The 23,543-nt window shown below is 42.1% G+C and overlaps 10 protein-coding genes across 10 annotated transcripts; 7 read left to right on the plus strand and 3 right to left on the minus strand.

Annotated features, from left to right (window-relative positions):
• Nucleotides 1-39: 39 nt before the first annotated feature.
• Nucleotides 40-2,055, plus strand: SAMD00019534_101240 (hypothetical protein; the record flags this gene model as incomplete). The annotated part of the gene is made up of 2 exons (XM_012894763.1): nucleotides 40-1,414; nucleotides 1,499-2,055. 2 exons carry the CDS (start codon nucleotides 40-42, stop codon nucleotides 2,053-2,055), a joined length of 1,932 nt encoding a protein of 643 aa, XP_012750217.1.
• A 290-nt stretch (nucleotides 2,056-2,345) lies between these two features.
• On the minus strand, nucleotides 2,346-3,402 carry SAMD00019534_101250 (hypothetical protein; the record flags this gene model as incomplete). Its single annotated transcript, XM_012894764.1, has 3 exons — nucleotides 2,346-2,531; nucleotides 2,613-3,160; nucleotides 3,240-3,402. The coding sequence occupies 3 exons, from the start codon at nucleotides 3,400-3,402 to the stop codon at nucleotides 2,346-2,348; spliced, it is 897 nt and encodes a 298-aa protein (XP_012750218.1).
• A 772-nt stretch (nucleotides 3,403-4,174) lies between these two features.
• Nucleotides 4,175-4,843, plus strand: SAMD00019534_101260 (hypothetical protein; the record flags this gene model as incomplete). The annotated part of the gene is made up of 1 exon (XM_012894765.1): nucleotides 4,175-4,843. The coding sequence occupies one exon, from the start codon at nucleotides 4,175-4,177 to the stop codon at nucleotides 4,841-4,843; it is 669 nt and encodes a 222-aa protein (XP_012750219.1).
• A 316-nt stretch (nucleotides 4,844-5,159) lies between these two features.
• On the plus strand, nucleotides 5,160-7,909 carry SAMD00019534_101270 (hypothetical protein; the record flags this gene model as incomplete). The annotated part of the gene is made up of 4 exons (XM_012894766.1): nucleotides 5,160-5,333; nucleotides 5,417-5,862; nucleotides 5,936-7,794; nucleotides 7,866-7,909. 4 exons carry the CDS (start codon nucleotides 5,160-5,162, stop codon nucleotides 7,907-7,909), a joined length of 2,523 nt encoding a protein of 840 aa, XP_012750220.1.
• A 930-nt stretch (nucleotides 7,910-8,839) lies between these two features.
• Nucleotides 8,840-11,565, plus strand: SAMD00019534_101280 (hypothetical protein; the record flags this gene model as incomplete). Its single annotated transcript, XM_012894767.1, has 4 exons — nucleotides 8,840-9,031; nucleotides 9,127-9,575; nucleotides 9,644-11,440; nucleotides 11,520-11,565. The coding sequence occupies 4 exons, from the start codon at nucleotides 8,840-8,842 to the stop codon at nucleotides 11,563-11,565; spliced, it is 2,484 nt and encodes an 827-aa protein (XP_012750221.1).
• Nucleotides 11,566-11,735: 170 nt separating this feature from the next.
• SAMD00019534_101290 (hypothetical protein) lies at nucleotides 11,736-12,185 on the plus strand (the record flags this gene model as incomplete). Its single annotated transcript, XM_012894768.1, has 1 exon — nucleotides 11,736-12,185. The coding sequence occupies one exon, from the start codon at nucleotides 11,736-11,738 to the stop codon at nucleotides 12,183-12,185; it is 450 nt and encodes a 149-aa protein (XP_012750222.1).
• A 1,040-nt stretch (nucleotides 12,186-13,225) lies between these two features.
• SAMD00019534_101300 (hypothetical protein) lies at nucleotides 13,226-17,299 on the plus strand (the record flags this gene model as incomplete). Its single annotated transcript, XM_012894769.1, has 4 exons — nucleotides 13,226-13,514; nucleotides 13,708-15,432; nucleotides 15,511-16,317; nucleotides 16,413-17,299. 4 exons carry the CDS (start codon nucleotides 13,226-13,228, stop codon nucleotides 17,297-17,299), a joined length of 3,708 nt encoding a protein of 1,235 aa, XP_012750223.1.
• A 106-nt stretch (nucleotides 17,300-17,405) lies between these two features.
• Nucleotides 17,406-18,711, minus strand: SAMD00019534_101310 (hypothetical protein; the record flags this gene model as incomplete). The annotated part of the gene is made up of 3 exons (XM_012894770.1): nucleotides 17,406-18,285; nucleotides 18,353-18,505; nucleotides 18,587-18,711. Coding segments are annotated over 3 exons (1,158 nt in total), but the record flags the coding sequence as incomplete, so codon positions are not given.
• Nucleotides 18,712-19,498: 787 nt separating this feature from the next.
• Nucleotides 19,499-20,816, plus strand: SAMD00019534_101320 (hypothetical protein; the record flags this gene model as incomplete). The annotated part of the gene is made up of 4 exons (XM_012894771.1): nucleotides 19,499-19,589; nucleotides 19,635-20,049; nucleotides 20,108-20,387; nucleotides 20,499-20,816. Coding segments are annotated over 4 exons (1,104 nt in total), but the record flags the coding sequence as incomplete, so codon positions are not given.
• A 197-nt stretch (nucleotides 20,817-21,013) lies between these two features.
• On the minus strand, nucleotides 21,014-21,685 carry SAMD00019534_101330 (hypothetical protein; the record flags this gene model as incomplete). The annotated part of the gene is made up of 3 exons (XM_012894772.1): nucleotides 21,014-21,066; nucleotides 21,192-21,254; nucleotides 21,310-21,685. 3 exons carry the CDS (start codon nucleotides 21,683-21,685, stop codon nucleotides 21,014-21,016), a joined length of 492 nt encoding a protein of 163 aa, XP_012750226.1.
• Between the last annotated feature and the right edge of the window lie 1,858 nt (nucleotides 21,686-23,543).

A 23,543-nucleotide genomic window follows, 5' to 3' on the forward strand; every position in this document is an offset into this window, starting at 1 on the left:
ATGTTGTTGGAGAGACAGTGTACCAATCTTGTTGAATATATGATCAAGTTCTTTGATGGTCGCTTGGAAGGAAAGGAGAAGACACTCAATCTACTATTATATTGTCTACTCACCACTGATAAAGAACCAAATGATTATATATTATCCAAAGATATCATCAATCTTCTAATTGGATTGATACCAGTTGATGCCATGTCATATGGTACACTATACCAGATGACCATATCATCACTCAAACATCACAAGGACTATGAACTATACAAGAATATATTTGATACATATCAATCTTCAACAATGGATATGGATCATACAGGTGATCAACAATTTCAATCAATACTCAATGATGTCAAAGTGATTGAGGCACATGACTTTTTGTTTGAACAGCAACCAGAGTCAACAGAATGGTCAAAGGTCCTCATGGCATTGATCAAGAGATACTCAGAGTACAATGATTCAGAGTTGATGAATATATTGGCAGGACTTGCAATCAAATATAAGAGATTGGATATATTATATTGGATGGTGGACATGTACAAGGTGTACCCTGATGACAGATACTTTATGCTCTACGCCAATGAGGAGATACTCAAACATTTTAAGTACAACCCACAGAAATCATCATTGTACGAAGCAATCCATACCATTAGTATTGCCGCCGAGGCTGGCAACTTGGCATTTCTCCAACTCTACCATACTGAGTTCCAGTTCTGCTTCACATCATTGTTCCAATTCGATGAGTACAAGAGGAGAACATCATCAATTGAGAAGCTTTTGAATGATCTTTTGCAAGATGGAAAGGTGGAAATGACAGCATTTATCTTGGATCATATGGATTGGATCCTGGAACAGGATGCAAAGGTATATATCGATAATCTTCCAATGGATGGTGATCAACCTGTTGTGGCCCTTGGACTGCTACAGGTTCATTCCGATCGTGTTATATGTCGCCTCAAATATGTATACGCAGCGGCTATCAAAGCCAATCGAATGGACTTCATCGAGCCATTGGAACAATTGATATTCACCGATACCCATGTCGAAGTTGACTTCAAGGCTGCACTTTTGGCTGCTCTCTACCATGATGACAAACATTATTTGCAAACATTATTGGATAGTCGACGATCATTATATTGCTTTGATATTGACTTGGTAGCATTGTCCAAGGCTAGCATCGAGTCCCAACGCATGCTACTTCCTCTGGCCACCCGAGGAACACTCATATACAGCATACCTCTATCAATCTATCCTGCAACATTGATAGGTAGTCAAATCATTGACACGATCAGATTAATAGTTGATTCAGGACAGTTTGATGAAGTGTTGTCCAAGGTGAAGTTCTCCAACTTCTTCTTCCAGGTGGCGTGTATCAATGGTCAACGAGACTTGGTGATCAAGTTCTACTCCACATATTGTAGTATGAGGGATGGACTCAGACTTGTGTGCACAAGTGGAGACGTTCAATCATTCGAATACCTACTCAAATATTACATTCATCCAGATTTGGAAGCATGGATAGACTGTTCGGCATATGCCAATCATAGTGATATGTTACATTGTATATTGTTGAGCCAACATAATACCAAGAGACCAGGTGGCGGCAAAATTGGAAGTCTCAAGCTCACTGACCTAACAAGAATATTGTCATCAAAGAAGAGTTGTCACAGTCATTGCAAGACTATTATTGACACAATATGGCCATTCGTTGATAATGAGATATTAAGGTTTCATCATCATTTGATCAGTTTGTTGGATGAAGTCGATGTCAATATTCACTTGTATCTGGCCATCATTGAATCAGTCTATCAACAACCAACATACTCTGATTCCGACATTCCATTCATCAAGTTCCCCGATAAGATTATTGAGCCAACACTTAGCCAAGAAGATGTTGCCATGTTCCGATCATTGGTCCATCTATTCAACAAGGACAACCTGGCCAACAAGTATCCAAGTCACTACCAACACATCCTCATCCCGTACAATGAGTCACAACGTGCCATCTTTGCCAAGCTCTCTCTTGAGCATGGATGTCACATTCCAGAGTTATTCCAATAAATAAATCAATCAATCAATCAATATATAAGTCCTTGGTGTTTGGTGCGGCGTGAGCCAAGCGAGTAACATCGCCTGGTCGACAAACCAGCGCTGCGGTGTGGTTATCGCCATGTCGTTTATGGAGGAGGTTGGGAGGGAGGAGGAAGAGGAGGCCATGATATAATCGTCGTTCGTTGTCAATCCAATTCATGGCTTGGATCGCTTGCTTACATTTGTATTATATACAAGGGTGGTAAATAGTTGTTGTTGTTGTTGTTGTTGTTGTAGTTGTTGGAGTTTGTTGGAGTTGATTAGTTATGCAGCAGATGAGTATACTCTGTTGCTGGATAAATGACAATATCTTGCTTCTTGATGTTGGTCGAATGTGAATAAGTGTGATGATCATGATTGTTGTTCGCTCGCAGCAGGAACAGCAATATAGTGATTGGAATAATCTCGAATCCAAAGTAATAGACTCCATCGAACCACCACCATTTCTGATTGATCATGATTGATTGATTGAGATATGGATAGTTAGTGATTAATCAATCAATGTGTTGTGCCAGACTAATACTCACTCCTGATATCAGATTGAAACGATTGACTGCGAATAGGGTGATGGCGCCACGAATGAGGAAACAGACGACTACTAGGATGCTGACGGTGGTCACGCGCCACAGTACAAGACGTCGCTTCTCTTCGGTAAAGTTTGGATTGTGCTCTTGGAACTTGATGATCATGCAGATGCACACGATGAGGAAGGCCATTGCGAATACAATGAACAGGGCACCATCAAACGTGCCGATGATATACTCGACCAGGTCGTTGTAGACTGACACTGGGCTGTACGTCAGTGGGTACAGTGCAAAGTCCAACACGTAGAGCACCAGCACGATGCCATACATGATCAGGGCTATCACTTTGAAGAACCATGGTAGACTGTGAACGAGGGACATTGACTTGCCCTCGAATATCAAGTACATCTCCACCCAGATGAACAGCACGATCAAGTAGTTACTAAAGAATATGAATGAAGGCAGAGTGTTCAAAAGAATGTTCACCTGATTTGGTATCTGGAAGTCATCCTCTCTAATAAATGGTTGCATGCACATAAACATTGCTCGAACTAAATGTTTGAATGATTGAGTATTAGTTAGTGATTGAGTTATTGGAATAGTTCCAGTGATTGATTGAATGGAACTTACCTGTTACACCAAATAACATTAATGGATAGAATATCTTTTGTATTGGTGATACATTGCTGGTTGGACGATGATACCATGCATATGTGGCCAATGCACCAAGTACCAAGTACATTGCAGTCAACAAGAAATGTGTGACATCATAGTTTACATAGTTCCATGCCATTATAACTCACTCTATCTTAATAAATAAATAATATATTAATATAACCTGTATATTCTGTATGTGTATGTTTATCACTTTATCTCTATTACTTTATATATGTGTTATGTATGTATGTTACTACTTCTACTTTGAAAGTTCAAAGTGCAATGAATAAATAAGTGAGTGATGTGTGAGAGATAGAGAGAGAAGGAAACAGATAAGTGTGTTGTGTGTTTGTGAGAATAGGGTTGTTTGTTTGTTCGCAAGAGAATGAATGAATGAATGAGGTGTGTGAAGTGAGGGCGAGAGAGAGAGGTCAGAGAGACTTGGGAGATCATTGTTGTTGTTCTCAACATGAAGGAGGAGACACGTGCCACGCGACTTCAAACCAAATGCCGTACTGAATGCAAGCATGTCATGGCATTGAAGCAAACAAAGCCATATGATGGCATACTTTCATGCCTACCCAATGCAGTTCTCAAAAAATTGCCCAATGTTATTAATGGGCTGGCTAGCAAAAAAACAGTGAAAAGTGTAAAGTCCCTTTTGGGTCTAGCACCATTCCAAAGAAAATTCTGATCAAAATCAGATATTTATAACTTATTAATATTACAAATACTACATGTACATTATTATTGTATGATTTGTATGATTGATTGATTGATAAGATAAAAGAGTGCACTGAATGATCAAGATATATGAGTGCACTGAATGATCAGTGATTGAGTGCTTATGCCAAAAGTGATCAACCAATCAATTAGTTGTTTTTTTAGATCAATCAGTTTCATAAGTGATGGATGATATAAGTATAAAGTTACAACAGATAGTGGAGGACTTGGCAACAGCTATTCTAAAGAGGTCAAGTGAGAAGAATGGTGAGAGGATATTGGTGGCAATAGCAGGTCCACCAGGTGCAGGCAAATCAACAATATCACATCTACTATGTCAGAGATTGAACGTCACAACAACGCAACCAATGACCACGATCGTACCAATGGACGGCTTCCATCTTGATAACTGTATACTACGCGAGAGGAATCAGTTGGCGCGCAAAGGTTCACCGCCAACATTCGATGTTGAGGGCTTCCGAGTGTTGCTCACAAGACTAAAGTCTCGCGAGACAGGTAGCCAGGACATTGTGATACCAGTGTTTGATCGAACACTGGACTTGGCAAGAGCAGGTGGCAGTGTGGTACAAAGTGATCATAATATACTGTTGGTGGAGGGCAACTACTTGTTGCTGAATCAAGTACCTTGGAATGCACTGTCAGAGTACTTTGACATGTCAATATTTGTTCAGGCTTCACGTCCAGTGCTGGAACAACGTCTAATACAAAGATGGTTGGATAATGATCACACTCAAGAACAAGCAATCAGACGTGCCTTGTCCAATGACATACCCAATGCCATCTTCACACTTGATCACTCAAGCAAAGCCACAATCACAATAGACAATGAATGAATCAATAATGTACCCTTAGTGTTTCTTCCTTCAACAAGATATATGATCAAGATATACGATCAAGATCGATGATCAAGATATATGAGTGCACTGAATGATTGATCAATTCAGTGTGAGTGTGGTCTTTGGTCAATAACAGATGCTTACTTTAATAAATCAAATCGAGCCCGATTCAGGACCTTCCAAATCCAGGAAGCCGACCAATAAATTGATGGTATCTTCCAAAGCCCCTGATACATGATACATACATCAATTTCAGGCTTGATCACAAAGTGATCATTTAGCATTTGGGTCAGATAGAAAGATAGAGATAATAATGTTGAGTGTCATTGATAGCTTCTTGAGGGAATATAAAGATGAACAACAAAGTGACCTCACTGAATTATTCATCAAGTCAGTGACATCATTGAATGATCAAACAACAACAAGTAGTTTATCATCTGAAGACATATCACTTAAGAATGATTACATTCTTCCAAATATATCAGAGGTATGTCATGTCATGTCATGTCATGTTATATCATTCATCTCAAAAGTATACATACTTAATTACACCCGTCGACATCCATGTAGTTACTTGCCATTCGACAACATGATGACCAAGAGGTGTTGTTCTGGATAGGCAAGGTTGTAACATTGTTAGAGTCGACAAATGAAGAGACCAGTTTGGAACGAACAATGACATTGCTCAGTCAAGCCATTGCCCAGCCACATTGGTGTTACCATATCTTGGTCGATCGCCAATATCTCACAACATTGATCAAGGCACATCAACAGACAGAGGCGATGAATCGTCTGTACACATTGTACATCGACTTGCTTCGACTGTACAACGACTGTCCTGATTGTTATGAGAACATATCAATGGCCTTTGGTGAGGAGCGAGTGAGCCAAGAACTATATCAATGTATGATGTCATCAACGTCATCACCAACACTGCGATATGGATGGCTCAATGATGTGACACGATCAAGTGCATTATCAAGATTCCTATCCACGCACAAACAACATGTATTAGAGTAAGTACCTCAACATCACTCAATCAATCAATCAACTTACTAACTCACTGATCAATCAATCAATCAATCATAGATCACTTGACACACTACAATCATCCTTTGTGATAGCGATGCGAGAACTAAAGGATTCATTCAAGATTGTGATAATGATTGTCAAGGAGGATGAGGCGATAAGGGACATGCCGGCCAATCAAAAGAGAATGATCAATATGATATCACATAGCATGTTCAAAGATATTGCTGACGATGGATTCGTTATGTTCAGTCCATTCATCAACTCTGATGCACTCAATCAAGGAGCAAACTTCTTCCAACTCTTCCAATCACTCAAGGATGTCCACAATATGAATGCCATCATCAAGTTGATAGGCAATTGCGAGAGCGAGTCGTCAACATCGTCATTCCTCAAACAATACGCATCAGTTGAGAACATTATCACAAGAGTACTTAACGAACTAACATGGTCCGATGATTACACTACATTGGTGTTACTCGATGGCATCACTCAATCATTCTCAAGCATCAACATGGACAGTGCGCAGGCATCAGCAACTCTCCAACCTCTGGCAGACCATCTCGAGAAGCTCAATCTGAAATCCAATCGTATGGCTGTATCACTGCCAACCATTCACGCTCCAGTGATCATCAGATCGTTGGTAAGATTGATGGAGATATGTGGAGCAGCCAATAAGAACAACACCAATCTATACCGATTGGCAATGATATTTTTGGTGCAGTTGGATGATGAGGTTGACCAAGAACTGCATTTGTCAGAGACACTCATCCAGAAGTATCCATTGCTCACCAAGGTGTTCATCAAGGACCAATACCGCCCCATGATCTATGATTCACTCTCATGCAATGTACATTTCCTCGCCACGCACCATCGTCACAATCTGCTGGAGAGTGATCAGAAGCAACTAAAGACGTGGGGCAAGAGACTACTCTGTATGCTCCTTAGCTTCAAATACACGCCCAAAGTACATCGATTTGTCAACTCATATGACAATGTATCTGAGATTTGGTCCCAATTCATTCGCTCACTTTTCAAAACTGTTGATGGTGATGATAATGGCGATGCCTATCCTGTCGAATGGTTGATTACCGTGATACCCAATGTGTTAATGTTGAATGGCGCGGCAGACGAGATACATCCAGCAGCAGTATTCACATTCTTCAAACTTATCCACAGCTCACGATTGAGCCCGATCGAGCATGATTGGAAGTCACTCAAACATACATTATTGGCAAAGGTCAATCCAGCTCACAAAGATTATCAATCACAACGTCAATCATACATTGATCACAAGATACAATCTATTTTTGATCGATCACCAGCACTCAATCTTGACCCGTCACTCTGGTCATCACTTCCACCAATACCCGTTCGTCACATCATTGATCACTTGGTTTTGGATGAAGGTGCGACGGACATCGACCTGTGTACACACTCGCGATGGGTCGTGTCACTGTCCACTGTGTCCAAACAGTTCCATCAAGTTGTCAGGGCATCCGTGTCCCACAACCCCGTCCCATCACTTGGTATCTGTGACCAAATGAACCATATTGGATCAACATACTGTCTGTTCAAGTCTCCACCACTGCACATGGATGCCAAGGACTTGCGATACATACCAATCAAACTGATCAATGAGTGTTTGAACAATTTGGAATCATTGGTCGTGCCCACGGACGATGGATTCCTCGGCAAAAATGGTTTCCTCTACGGCTATGAGGTTGGTGGTGATGATCTCTTTGACGACGACTTTGGCATTACCTCTCCAATGGAGGTATCCTCATCAGTCCTGATCATCACGATCGATGCTCCACGACTTAGACACATCAAGTTTGTCAATCATCCTCGACTCTATGATAGTAATCTATTGGATAACATCAGGGAGGCGGTACCATCATGCTTCAAGATCATCGATGGTAAAACCCACCACCAAGGTTGGTCTTACCACGATCGAATGATCAACCTAAACTACGAACACTACAACAAGTATCTATTTGGTCAACTAGAATCAATATCATTTGTTGGCATTGATTTACCCTCGAATATTCCGATCGGTAGAGTTATTGTGGGTGCAGGTCCAACAACCACAGCTACCACATCCAACACAAACGTATCATTCCGACTTGTGTCGCGAGGTTTATGTGATGAGAATAATCATACATTGAGGACGCGACATTATTTAACCTCAATGTATGATTATAAGTACAATGGACCACTACATAGTTGTAATCTACAACAAATGCATCTGCGTGGAATGACCGTAACAAAGGTGTTTGGCTCACCCTGGGATCTCAACTCTAGGTGTGACATTCACGAGCATTATGGTGAATCACACAAACATTGGGATACATTGGAGATCAGTGCTCCTGACATTGGTGACCTGATGGACTTGCTCCCCAACACTCCTAACACAATACGTTCACTTATTATTGTGTTTAGCAATGTAAGGAGAATGATCAAACTTGATCAAAGTGATGGACATGGTATCCAGAGATATCTCAATGACTTGGTGCAACTATTGGGTCAACCAATCTATGACAATCTTTGTATGATCAGATTTAGACTTGATCAAGATAATGATCATCAACATATTCGGCCACTCAATCAACATCTACTCTCCACAAAGTTAAGGCCACTCAACTTTTATCCTGATCACTATGACAGGACTATCTTCTATCGAATCAATATCCCAGTTAATGCATCCACAGTCTCAAGCAACAACAATACACAATAAGTGACGGGCTTTGTCTTGAATCACGAAATGAGGGCAAGTTAGGGGTGAGGGCAAGGGCGAGGGTTAGGGTCGAGGGTTTAAGTTGCAAAACTCAAAATTATTCCAATCACTCAAAATTATTCTAATCACAAATCAAAGAAATGAGAGATAGAGTTAGAAATAGTAGAGATAGAGATAGAGATAGAGATAGAGATAGAGATAGAGATAGATGGAGAGAGAGAGATAGAATGACAACGTTGAATGTCTTTGGGTCATTCTTGAGGAAGGTTCAAGAGAGTAACTCTGATGTTAGAGTTGACAAAGTACAGATTGATTTGTTCATTCAATCAGTCTGTACATTAGAGACAACCTCTCCGGCTAGTATATCTTATAACATCTCATTGGTCAAGTATGATTATATGTATCCTTTAATATCACAGGTATGTATCACTAGATTGATTGATTGATTGAATGAATGAATGACTGACTGATCCCAAACAATCAAACAAACAAATAAACAAATAAACATATAAAGATACTTGCTAATCGACAATGTGTAGATCAAGATGTGTTGTATTGGATAGGTCAGTTTGTTATAATATTTGAGTCATTTGATGATGATGAGATGAGCTTGGAGCGTACAGAGAAGTTGCTCAGTCAGGCCATCGCCAAACCGGATTGGTGTTACTTCCTCTTGGTTGATCGTCAACATCTAACAACATTGGTGAAGAATACAGATGCAGAGCATATGGACCATTTGTACAGATTGTACATCGACTTGCTTCGTCTGTACAACGACTGTCCCCATTGTTATGAGAACATCGCTATGGCCTTTGGTGAAGAGCGAGTGAGTCAAGAACTACATCAATGTCTACTGTCGACACCAACATCGTCGCCAAAACTGCGATATGGATGGCTCAATGATGCCACCCGGTCCAAGGCAATGGCAAGATTCCTATCCTCGCACACTCAAGAGGTGTTTGAGTATGTACCTCACCTTCACTCATTCAATCAATCAATCAAATACTCACTCATTCCCATCACCTACTTAGTTACCTTGACTCAACATCATTTGGGACACTGTTACGTAGCTACTCGATTGAGCTTGATGTGATGATCTTGGTGCTACAAGATGATAAGCTAATGAGCAGTCAGAGGACCATGGAAAGGCTTAGGAGGATGGCGGACTTGGACACTATTAACGCCACCACTGATGGAATGGACAAGTTGTCATTATTACTAAGTCCACTCCTCACACCAGACAACCTATCAACCATTAGCTTGGGTTTGGACACACTCAAGAGTGTTCGTAGCCTGAATACCATAATCAAACTTATGGGCAAGTCATTCCCCGAGCATTACCAGATGTTTGTTGAGCACATCAAACGTGGGAACTGGAGCAAGGACGACAATCCCCTCATTCTATTGGATGCCATCACTCAGCACTACAATCAAACAACAACTATATATATGCTCCAACCTCTTGCCTACACCATAGGCGGACTCATATTGCTCGATGGAAACATTTTGAAGAAATGGCCTACCACCAAAGACACGCCAACAATCATTCGATCACTGATCAGACTGATGGAGATATGTAACGTTGACAACGACGACTATACAAGTGACACACCACCTAGAAATGATCATTTGTTCTATTTGGCGATGATATATTTGATTAGGATGTATGATGATATGGACCAAAGTGAGGCGCTCTCTCAGGACCTGGTACAAAGATATCCGATCATGACCAAACGATTTATTGACAAACACTTTCGACCGTTTCTGGGAGAGATTGGCCACATCAATGTCCACTTCCTTTCAACATGCAATGAACACTCACTGTTCGATCATGATGAAGAGAGGACGCATGAACTCTACAGGCTTGTCTTCATGCGCTTCCCCGACTCAAAAAGAGTGCACAGACTCATCAACTCATACATCAAGGCATCAGACATATGGACGCAACACGTTGATAACGTGATGAATGAGAGTAGGTCAAGCTCTGATGAATATTCAAGAACGTACCAAGAGTTAAGGTCACATATAACCAAGGCCAACATCTTATTGTTTAGTGGACCCATCAAGTACATACATCCAGCTTCAGTGTTGCACTTTCTCAAGTACTTGTACAACACAAAGTTGTATGAACAGCCAGACCACTTCACAGCTTCATCTTTGATCGACTACAAGTCGATCAAACAATCTTTGTTCAACAAGTTCAGACACAATGATGAGGCAAAGTACCAAAGTCTTCGCCAACAGTTCATCGAGATGAAGAGTCGATCATTCGTGGACCGCCCACCACCACTTGTGGTCGACCCGACCTTGTGGCACACACTACCGCCACTCATTGTGCGACACATTGTCGACTTCCTTGTGATGGATGGCCGTAGTGATCGGTCTACTCACTCGCGATGGGTCCTATCACTGTCGACCGTTTCCAAACAATTACATCGCGCAACAATGATGTCTATCTCGAGCAACCCTGTGCCGTCCCTTGGCATCATCAGGACACTCAATCACATTGGATCGACCTATTGTCTATTCCAGAATGCTCCTCTTCATCTGGATATCAACTACATCCAGTATATACCCATACAGTATCTTGATAACATGTTGGAGTATTTGGAATCGTTGACGCTGCCCATTGACGATGAATTCATGTGTCAATACGATGACAATCACTTTGATTACATTAATGATGGTGATCGAAAACTAATGTTCGTGGCCATCAGCAATCCCATGCCGCGACTCAAACACATAGAGTTTGTCGAGGAGTCTAATCTATTTTATTATGATGTCATTGGGAATATGATGAAGGATCCTACATTGAGACCGTGGATCAAGTTTGTCGATCCAGACAAGCATCAAGAAAGGTTTTATGCAGAGGAGCAATTCGAACATATATATCAACATTATATCAAGGATAGACCATCTCTCGAGTCCATTAAGTATCGCACTAGTTCGATAACCAATCCTCTTCCTCACCATCCCAACAACCCAAGGCAACAGATATCAAACACATACCACGTTGTCAATTATCACAATGGTGTACCCGTCTACCTGGACAAGGAAGTGCCACACGCCACATGCGTTCATCTAAATATGTTTAAAGCGAATGTTCAATCCATCCATAACATGATGTATCTGACCAATCTCACCACTTTGATTTTGGAGGGCGATTACCATCCAAAGTTGGGAGATACCCTACAAGCATTCTATCAACAATCCAAACGATTGGAGACTTTGGTCGTCAAATTGCCAGACTTGGACGATGTCCTCAACGTTCTCCCTCGCAATGGACACAGCACAATACAATCATTACATATCCAACTCAGCGATACCGATCTGTTGGCAAGATCAGAAATGGACAAGGACAACACATTACGATCTGAATTGGAAACAATGGTGCAACTTCTTGGACAACCAATATTCAATCGATTGACGAGGTTCACCATCCATCTGGATCAAGACTTTAAAGGTCGTCGTATCACCCCACTCAATCAAACACTCGTGGCATCAATGTTGAAGCCATTGCACTTCCAACCTGATGCCTACGACAGGACTGCCTTCTACAGACTATCTGACTGACATGTGTGAGTCCGATGACGAGCTACAATGGTGTCTCCTCACAGACTCCATGGTCACCACTCGCAAATGAGCTCACACCCTCAGTTGACCTAGGTCAACAACAAATATCCCGAATCAATGGTGTCCACGTGTTGCTATTTATGGGTTGTTCCCGTGTAGCTCGGAATAAACGTCGTTTTGATAGATCCCTACAGATATTTTCACACACAAACCCACAGGATTTGATCAGATTTTTATTCAAGTGTTGAATCATCACTCCCTTTTTTGGTTCCCAACCTTGGACCTTTGTCCACAGATCTATTACCAAACTACTACTTTTACTTTTGTATTTATCACATCTATTCTATCATCTTCATCATTGTACGAATAGTGAGCACTATCGGACATTACACGAAAATTATTATTATTATCATTATCTTAATGAGATTCATACTTTAATCCATCAAACTATCCATCAAGAAAGACTTTCTTTCGTTGAATCATTCAATCATACATACACTCAATTATACACTCGATCAAACATTTATATACACTGTTGTTGTTGAACATCAACTTATCGGACAATGTCCAAGATATTGTTACTTTTAATTATATTTACCTTGTTACAATGTACGTTCATCGTGGTAATCAATCAAACAGTGGTCCTTGGTCACCCCCACCCACACACTCACACACACAAATGATCACACCATCAATAAAATTTAGATGTTCAAGGATTAGGTATTATTAGTGATATGCAATATGTTGGAATGGGATCTGCAACAGATAAAGGATGTGAGACAGTTGCTTATAATATACAGTTTAATTCATCAGTTGCATTGGACCTCTATTCAATCAAATCAAACAAGTTTGCAATCACAACAAGGACATTGTACTCCAAACTACCACTACAAGCAGTACAGATAACAATTGCAAGTCTACCAGGTGGCAATAACTCAATATATCTAAATGTAACAGATGTCAATGGTACATTATCACGTGATGTCTATTTGGATAGATTCACATGTGATGTTGTAAAGACATCACCTTTGATCAGAAACATGACTACGTTCTTCTGGCAGAGTGATCTGGGCTCGACATATTCAGGTCGTGTATTTATAAATATAGCCAATGCCAATCCCAACTATCGATATACTGTTACCAACATCGATCCCAAGGCACCGATTGTCGCGAGGAACATGGTGGCTTACACTGGAACATACTATCGAATCGACTTCAACATCAATCCAGGATACAATCGCAGTGATCATGTCAATCTCAGTATCAAAGTGAACAACTTGTCTCAATTCTCAGCAAACATCACAATACCATTCCAATATCCAAAGACATGTAAGTGTACACTCACTCAATCGTTCAGTCTTTGGAACCATTCCAATCACTCACTCACTCACTCATTCACTTGATCACTTCAATCACTCGATCAATCAATTGATCATTCCATGGAACTATTCCAATCACTCCCTCGATCACTCATTCAATCATACTTACTCCTTTGATCACACGATCAATCAATCAATTCTAGATACCAGGACTACAAAGTTATTGAATCTTTATCCATTCCCTGCGAATAACAGTCAGTTTGTGGCAGGTGATGATTGGACACTGGCTTCAAACTCCATTATAAGTGCCATCGAAGTTAATTCTGAAGTGGCCATAGTGAACCCTCACGACCAGTACTTGGTGTCCAAGTTCATTCCCCTTCTTGGCAGTAAAGACAATGGCCTCTACAACCTATACTTCCCTATCACCAGCGGCACCTACGGTGTCCAAGAACCTTACAGTATCTACACCAACGATGTGAATTCGACCAAAGGCTCAACCATCGTCTATGGTATCAATGGACCAAAGATCACGCCAGTCATCAACATCACAGCAATCCAATCAACCGAGACTGATTGTTTCATCAGCCACCTCAACACCACATTGAACGCCATCAAACCGATCAACATTCAATTGTCTGGAATCATCCCCTTCCCCTACGGCTATCGATCGATACCAGGCAGCAGCAACTACAACTTCACCGTCTCATTTCCCGTGCCCAAGTATGTGCAGCAGTACTTCACGTCCGTCGAGATCTTTCACCTGTACATGTACCCAGAGATGAAGTTCGCCGTGTGGTCTCCGCCAGTGGGGGCGCCACCCTCGCCCCAGATCGTCGAGATCCAGTACCTTCCATTCTCCACCTACTCATTCATACTTCGCGTTCACATTGTCGGTGAATCATTCATGAAGTTGTTGGCCTACAATGCAGTGATCACATACTCCAAATTGGTGTCTGGCACGCTGGCCGACGGTTGGTACGAGGCTGAGTGCCACACGATCTTGCCGCCCGCCACCACCACCATTGGCTCAGCTTCCCTCTACAATCAACTGAGCGCAATCATAACATATAATTATGGGTCATCACTGCTCAATGTCAACTTGGACACACTGTCTGCTATCCCACCAGGATACAAGATGAACATCTCTGTCGAGGACATTGTATCTTACAAATTCGACCCTCCCACCGTCGACCTGTCCAACGCCACTGGCCGCACTGACCTGCTTTTTAAACTTCGAGCACCATTAATGGACATGACTGCCGAGCCACAAGTGTACATCCCCTCATCGACCACCTTCGGAACAAGCATCGACTTCTCATCAGTGTACACTGGCGCTTATGATCCCAGTATTGGAATGTACAGGGTACCTATCGACCTCAAGGCCAAACTATTCACACGTCGCGTGCCTTACTACTTGTTTGGTGCCAAGGTGTTGGACGATGCATTCTTGGCCGCATCCCCGTTGATTGGTAACAATGCATACCTCAATGTAAAGTCGGACTATGCCGATGAGTTTGGTCCAGTGGTCGTCAGCATGGATGTCACTAACGCCACAGCGATCATCCCGGCAACTCCAACAAAGAACACTACGCTTGGTTGGTTGCTGAGGATTGAGGATAAACCGAGTGGATTCAAGAATGGATATGCATTGATCACTTCAAAGTATGACAAACGACCAATGAATATATCATTCACATCATTCGATGCATTGAGTGGTAATGAGTTCTCTGGTCAATACAAGATCAACTTTACTGTCAATGGCAATTGTAGATCAGACACATATCAACTCGACCTCATCCTCTACGACTACCTTGGTAACAGTGCCACCTCAATCATGAACAGTCTATCACTTCGTGATGTGACCACTCCAGTCACCTCGCCATTCATCTACGTGACACGCAAGACCATCACCATCACATGCCAAAGTAAGTTCAAATCACTTAATCTATCAGACTCTGGAACTATTCCAATCACAGATACTAACATCACCCCCACCAATCTAGCCCCTCTGGACACTACACCTCCATCTTTGGTGAGTTTTGATATTACGAATAGTGTTGACCTGGGCTCACTGGACAGACGAGTGATTGTTAATATGGTGGTCAAAGATAATGATGGTGGATCAGGCATATCGTCTAATCCCAGACATTCTCCAATGGTCTACTTCTCATCTATTGGTATGGCGATCACATCATTGTCGATGACATTGGTATCAATCAATGGAATGCAAGCAACATATACTTGTAACTCATCATTACCATATGGATTTGGTACTGGAAGTGGAGTGTTGACCCTGTCCATATATGGAATCACAGACAATCACTATAATGTATTCGGTTACAACACTATCAATCTGCTGAATCTTGGCCTGCCATACTACATCAACACAACATTCAACATTCTACAACCTGTACTTGTATCACATAGTCCAATAACAACAAATGGTGGACGTATTATAATACGTGGATATAGGATGGGCTTCAACGACACCACATCCAACACAATCAAATGCACGATCAACTATGGTAATGGTGATCAGGACATCACTCCATCATTCATATCAAACCCTGTGTTTATGTTTCACCTTCAACCATTTGATTACAATGCCACATTGATCATATCGAACAATGGCATTCAATCAAACCTCTTGGTGATCATACCCTACACACCCAAACCCGACCCTCGGCCCACAGTCAAACCGACCACACCACCCATCTACCAATGTCCAGGTGACTGCTTTGGTAACGGCAAATGCACCGAAAACGGTTGCAAATGCACTCCCCCATGGTACGGAGAGTCATGTAACTCTAGTAAGTTGATTGATTGAGTTTGGAATTATTCCAGCCCCAACCCCATCACGCCTCACTCAAACTCACTCATACTCACACCTCCCAATCAATCACAGAGACCATAATAATCCCCAATCCAATGGACCCTGCTAATGGTCCAACAACGAATAATACTATTGAGGACCCATCAGGCATCTTCACGAGTATGGTGTCGGTGGTGTCGCTCAGGGAATTGGCTCCAGATGGCTCAATGGTGACAGAGTATAACTTTACTAAGTGGACATTCACCAACAACTCGCAAGACAACATGGCATATCAGTACTCTGCGCCACTGGGCGATGGAACACAGACTACAGTGGTCCGTGTGTTGGTTGAGTACTTTGAGAGTATAACCAACATTACATTCTCAGGCCAGGAGATCACGATGATGCCATCATCAATCAAGTACACAATCTCACTATCACCTTATGTCTTTGACAGCGTGGTCAACACATTGCAGTTGATCATGTCTGCAAGTATGGAGTCGACCAACACAAGTGGATGCGCGGCCAGTGAGATTGGCTACACGGACGAATCCAGTCTGAACAGTCTCCAGTGGATCAAACTCAAGATTGGTGACAAGAGTCTGTATGGACGCTTCCTGGCCAAGGGTCTGATCGACGGACGCATCGCCTCGATCACCAATCGCAAGTTGAGTGAGTCGTCCCTGTCAAGCACCAAGGCGTTCATCTTTGTGGGCATGAGTGTGCCATTCTTCACGCAGTCTGTCGTGCTCGACCCTGACTTCTCAATGTTGCTCGATCAGACTGGCACTGGAGGGTCGTGTGGCGGTGGACAACCCACTGGTCTCAGTCGATCTTCATTGATCGCCATTATTATTGCCGCCAGTGTAGTAGTCGCGGCAGTCATTGTGGCGGGACTAATGTACGTCTTCAAGAGGAGAAAGTATGATCGCGAGAACAAGAGTATGGAAATAAACATGATGCAGGGCAGCCAGAGTTAGGCCTTGCCCTCACCAATCAAGATATATGATCAATCAAGATATATGAGTGCACTGAATGATTGATTGGGTGAATGTATGATTGATTGATTTATGAAGAGTACACTTTGAGCATGACACATCCGTGACTTGGGATGTTGAGTGAGAGGTAGCTACCAGTGAACACTCCAAGATCTTGACGCTCCCAGAGGTCGCGCACGGTCATCTGATCACCAGACATCAGCCAGATATCAGCCCACTCAAGTTGGATGGAAGCCGACGATGTGTCCCTGTTGAAGAGGACGACTGCACGTGAACCATCAGCCAGAGGTCTCGCCCACACTTGAGCCAGACCACCATTGATCGAACGTACAAGCTTGCCCTGCACTCCAAGTGGGTCCTGATTGATTGCAATCACTTCTGGTGCTGACAAGATGCTGAGGGTCTCCTGGTCCATGTTACGGAGGTCATTGCCAGCGATCAAAGGTGCGTTGAGCAGCGACCATAGTGAGAACTGCGAGGTGTACTCGGTGTTGGTCATGCCACCATTGCCAACCTCAAGCATGTCGGGATCATTCCAGCCTCCAATAGTGGAGTACGAGGCGATGTCGATCTGATGGTCGAGGTTGAAGAGGAATGAGTCCCAGTTGTCAGCAATGTCCTTGGTGGTACGGAATGAGTTGCCCACTGTGGGTCCCCACTTCCATGGCTTGTCGGTGCCCCAATCGCAGAGCGAGAAGAAGATTGGGCGACCAGTCTCATTGAGTGCCTTGGACATGATGGCATAGCGCTTGGGTGGGTCCTCGATATAGGCGTAGCACCAGTCCTCCTTGAGATAGTCGATGCCCCACGAGGCATAAGTCTGGGCATCCTTCTCCTCATGATCAAAGCTACCTGGACGTCTCTGGCAAGTCAGCACACCAGCATCAGTATAGATACCCAGCTTGAGTCCAAGAGAATGAACATAGTCTGCCAAGTAAGCCATTCCATGTGGGAATCTTTCCGAATCTCTTTGGAATTGATTGATTAATTGAGTGAGTGTGGAGGGGTGGACCTATTCCGGAAGAATGAACTTACGGCGTAATGTGTCCGGTCGAGTTTCTCTCTCCTTGCCAGCAATCATCAATGTTGATGTAGGTGTATCCAACATCCTTCATACCATTGGAAACCAAGGCATTGGCAATCTCCATGATGATGGTCTCATTGATCTCACAAGCAAAGTAGTTCCATCTTGATGTCGTGATGATGAGGTAGGGAAAGATGAATGGTTAGGATGGAATATATCACTAACTTTGGATACTGATTACATACGTGCTCCAACCCATTTGAGGAGTGAGACCAAGACCATTATCAAGTGCGATTACTTTTGATCCACTTGACATCAAGGCCAAAGTGATCATCACTGACAATATAATATGATGTGATAAGTTCATTGTTATAATTTGTGTATATATATGAATTGAATTGAATTGAATTGAAATTGAATGTATGAGGTCACCAGTTCCAATCAATCACATTGTGATTCAATGCCATCTGGCATTGCCTTGTCCTTTGCGAATGAATGAAAAATCGTAAATTGAGTGTTTGATTTCAATTGCCGACACACCCACATCGGGCACGATGACCTTCTTGTTGACCCGAACATGTTTGGGCATAATCCCGATATCCATGGTAAGTACTTAAACCCAAAGAGAAGGTGCATGAAAGATGACCTTCGAAGACCTTATCAAGGTCATCGTTATGTGTGGTTTGATAAGATGATGATGACGACGACATTGATTAATTCATCGACTCTTTTGTTCATACGTTCATTCATTCAACCATCCACTTTTATTGCTATAATTATAATTATATATCTGTACAAATATATATAGGATGTGACAATAGAAAGAGTTATATATAACTCTTGAGGTGACCCATTCTTTCAAAGTCGAGAGTCACACAAACATGCTTTGGGATTGTGGAAGTCCAACCACCAGAATCGATCAACCCCCAGGAATGTCACCATTTTTCAACCAAAATTTCAGAGTTTGTTGATTGGTTCAAAGACTCTCTTTATCTCATTCATACATTTAATACTAATACTAATATAATAATAATAATAGGTTTGATGATTAGTCTACATTGTCATATAATAAAGGATCAGCATCATCACAATCAATAGCATTACGTATACTCTCTCTCTCTCTCACTCACTCACTCACTCAATCAATCAATCAATAATGCATTACAATAACATTCATGATGACGAATATTAGAAGCAGCAGCAGTAGTAGTGGCAGCAGTAACAACAATAACAACAACAATAATAATAGTACATTGACATATCAACAATCAAGTGAAATAGATACAGTTGTAGATAATATACATTCAAGCTTTGATAATCATGATCATCACGCTGCTCATCATCATCATGATGTTGACGATGATGACAGTAATGACAACAACAACACTCATCACTCAGTATTAGACATGTCATTCTCATTCAATAGCACAGCATCAATATCACCACAGAAGCCTGGATACTGGCTAACACGTATCAATAGTGGACTGTTGACACTTGTCTTTCTCGAACTGTTGTTCATCTTTGCCTACGTCATATTCGTGCGACACTTTGTGATTGTGGCTGCGGGCTCAACCTATGCATCACTTATCGGTGGCACCATCATCCTAGTCTTCTTCCACCTGCTCCTCATCATCGTACAGGCATCACTCTTCAAGACAACCTTTACAGATCCAGGAACCATCCCAGATGGTTTCCCAAATGATGTAAGATATGATATGATCATCACTCATTCATATGATCACTCACTCAATCAATCATTCAATCAAACAGATATTCTCAAAGGCAGAGAGTCTGATATATGAGACAAACAGTCAGGGCAACAAGAGGAAGTGCTCAAAGTGCCAGAAGATCAAGCCAGACAGATCACATCACTGTTCAAAGTGCAAGCGTTGTATTCTAAAGATGGATCATCATTGCCCATTCGTCAACAACTGTGTTGGATTCTTCAATTACAAATACTTTGTACTCTTCCTGTCGTGGACAACCATACTCTGCTTCTATGTAGTTGGCACAAGCTTTAGCAACTTCCTTCTCGTATTGAATAGGGTAGGTACACACTACACATCCAGCCAGCCATCCAGGGCCTGACTGTCCATGGACATTGATCAATTCTTCACTCAATACTATACTAACTAACTAACAAACGAATAACAGAATGGAGATCCAGATATATTCCTTGGAGTTATATTCATCATTGCATTGGTATTTGGATTGGGCTTGTCCGCATTCGCATTCACTCACATTGGCTATATACTAAAGAATACTACAACACTGGAACACATGGAGAAGAAGTCGCGATTCAGTCGTCCGAGCACCACAAAGTTCTCGGTCTATGACAAGGGCCAGTATCAGAACTGGTGTCAAGTGTTTGGTAGCGAGCCTCTCAAGTGGTTCCTGCCCATCGCTCCTCGATACACATTGTCGTCGGGCATGATCTATCCAGTCAACTGCACAGAGGACTCTCCACTGATAGGATGTTGAGCACTCGCGCGGGACCAATGCTAACATTGTATAGATCGATCACTCACCTCATCTCATCCCAATTCAAAGAGCAATAATAGGCTTCAAAAGGGGATGAGACAGTATCCAGGCTGCACTACCCATGGAAGAGAACACCAGACGGCTTCTAACCAATCAATCTGATTGGTGCCAATGGCAAATAATACAGTTCATTACAAGTCCAATACTCTTGGAGCAGAGGACATTTGTCCAGTGGTACTAAATACTTTTGTTTGATTGTTTGAGATTTATATTATTATTATTGATACTAGAGATGCCCATTATGATTGAGTGATCTAGTGAGGACGACAGTTAGAGATAGACGACTGCATCATCATTCTTGAATCATACAAGCTGCGTCCCATCCATTATTGTCGATCTTGTCATTGACGTATGACCAACAGTTTGATTGAACTGAGTAATGATAGCAATGGTTTTTGCCATAGAGAGATATGATGGTATAACAAACGATGGAGATAATTGACTCCCCTTGGTCCAGGAGCGAGGTGGTACATTTGGCACAGATCGGTCAAGCTCTTTGTCGACAGAGTGTAGCGATAGAACCTGTCTGCGGGGGACTTCTTGACAATAAAGTAGAGGTTGTCGTGGCCATCGAAGCAACTGGTGCCAAATTCAGTATAGAGACCCAAGTCGTTTGCATTGACAATCACCACCGTGGCCTGGGTTTGGAGGTTGAATGTGACTATGTCCGAACCTCTTCCATTGCTAACAGCAATGATTGAGTTGTTGTGAAAGTGCATGAAGTTGGCATTCGGTCGAAATGGCATGCGTCCAAAGTTTTCGAACTTCTGGGTGGCGAGGTTAAAGCGATCGACCCGCTCCATATATCCCAATTTTCTTTTAAATCCTCCAATGAGATATATATGATTGTTACCATCATATATTGCTGACGCTTGATCACAGCCAGCGATGCCAACAATCGGTGCCTCATACCAATGTTTCTCGGCCACTGAGTATCGATGGTATTTATACATTCCACTTTTGCTTCCAAACGCATAGACTTGGCCACGGGCTTAGACGATCGATCTAAATACTCCGCCCCTCTTATTAAAATAGGCATTACTGATCGTTTCCCTTCTCATATTCCCAAATGAGAACAAAGTTGTGTTACAGCCTTGCAGCGTCATGATGCATCCAGGTGATGATGTCTTCCAAACATGTGATTGAGCGGTCAGTTGGAAGCATGATTCAATCTGCTTCCTGATACCATTCAACTTGATGATATCAACGTTGAATTGAAGTGTCTCCACCAACTTTGATGAACTGACATCATCATAAGGTACTTGGTGCATGTGTTGAGTGTGACGAATGATCGTTGACATCAGTTCATCATCATTGATATTGAGTTGTGCCTGGTCTTCACCTAATTGATGTTGATGTGATCGTGATTGAGTGTTCAGTTTGTTGATGAACTCGTCGATTGATGTGCATTTCGTGATAGACTCAATCACTTCATTGATCTCATCATCATGATCATCGCTGTTGGTTGATATGATTGAGTGATCACTTTGTTTATAGTTGATGATATGATTGATTTGATTGATCTCATTGATGATGTTGTTGATTGTTGATTGAATATGTGACATCTGAACATTGAATTGAGTCTTGGCTTTGTGCTCCTCAGCGATGATCACCTTGATCAGTTGTTCAAAGTGTGATGTAATTGATGACCGAGTACTCTCCAATGATTGATATGTTGTTGAACACAACTTCAATGTGCTCCACAGATGCTCCAGCCTTGATGTGCACCACATTGATTGTTTATCATTCTCGATACTCTGTTTAATCCTATCGACGTGATCCACCTTATGACCTTGATGGTTCTCAACACTATATTGATCACATACCAACATCACACAATTGAAACAAATGGACTCTGTCCTCTTCTTGTGTTCCTGACAATCCATCTTTATTATCTCTATCTTTGTCTCTTTCTCTACTCTCTTTGTTGTTGAATGAAACTGGACTCTGTAAAAGTTGCTTCAAAACTGTGTGAGGGCAAGGGCGAGGGCGAGGGCGAGGGCAAGGGTTGAAGTGCTCGATTTTATTTATTAATGATTGATGGATGATGGAATGGTTGGACGTGTGATTGGTTGAGTAATTGATAGCTGAAGCAATGATTGTTATTGACGATCAATCAAACAATCACTCACTCTGGAATCAAACAAGCTGTACTCCATCCACTATCGATGATTTTGTCAGTGATTGGAGTCCATTGGTTTGATTGAATTGAGTATCTAAAATGATTGTCATCAATATATAGGGCTATGATACTGGATGTTGATCGATCGTATAAAAGAATGCCTTCGCCATCCATTGTTCCTTCAGGAGGCTGGCTCAGATTGGTCAATTGTTTGCTGGACAATGTGTATCGAATGAACTCGACCCTGTCTTCATATGTATATTTGATAATGTAGATGTTGTCCTGGCCATCGAAGCAACAGGGGCCAAGATTATTGTGTCCAAAGTCGACAGGCTTGACGAGCACCTTGACGGCCTGGGTCTTGACGTTGAATGAGAGTATTTGGGTTTTACGATCATCTGTACGGCCAACAACAATGACCGAGTTGTTGTGGAAATGCAACACATTGTCGATCAGTGGACTTGGAAAGCGTCCGAATCGTTCAAACTGTTGCGTTTCGATGTTGAAGCGATCCATTCGATCAAAATACGTGCGCCGAT

Source organism: Acytostelium subglobosum (assembly GCF_000787575.1).
Source record: "Acytostelium subglobosum LB1 DNA, scaffold: scaffold25, whole genome shotgun sequence".
In the NCBI taxonomy this organism is placed as follows: domain Eukaryota; phylum Evosea; class Eumycetozoa; order Acytosteliales; family Acytosteliaceae; genus Acytostelium; species Acytostelium subglobosum.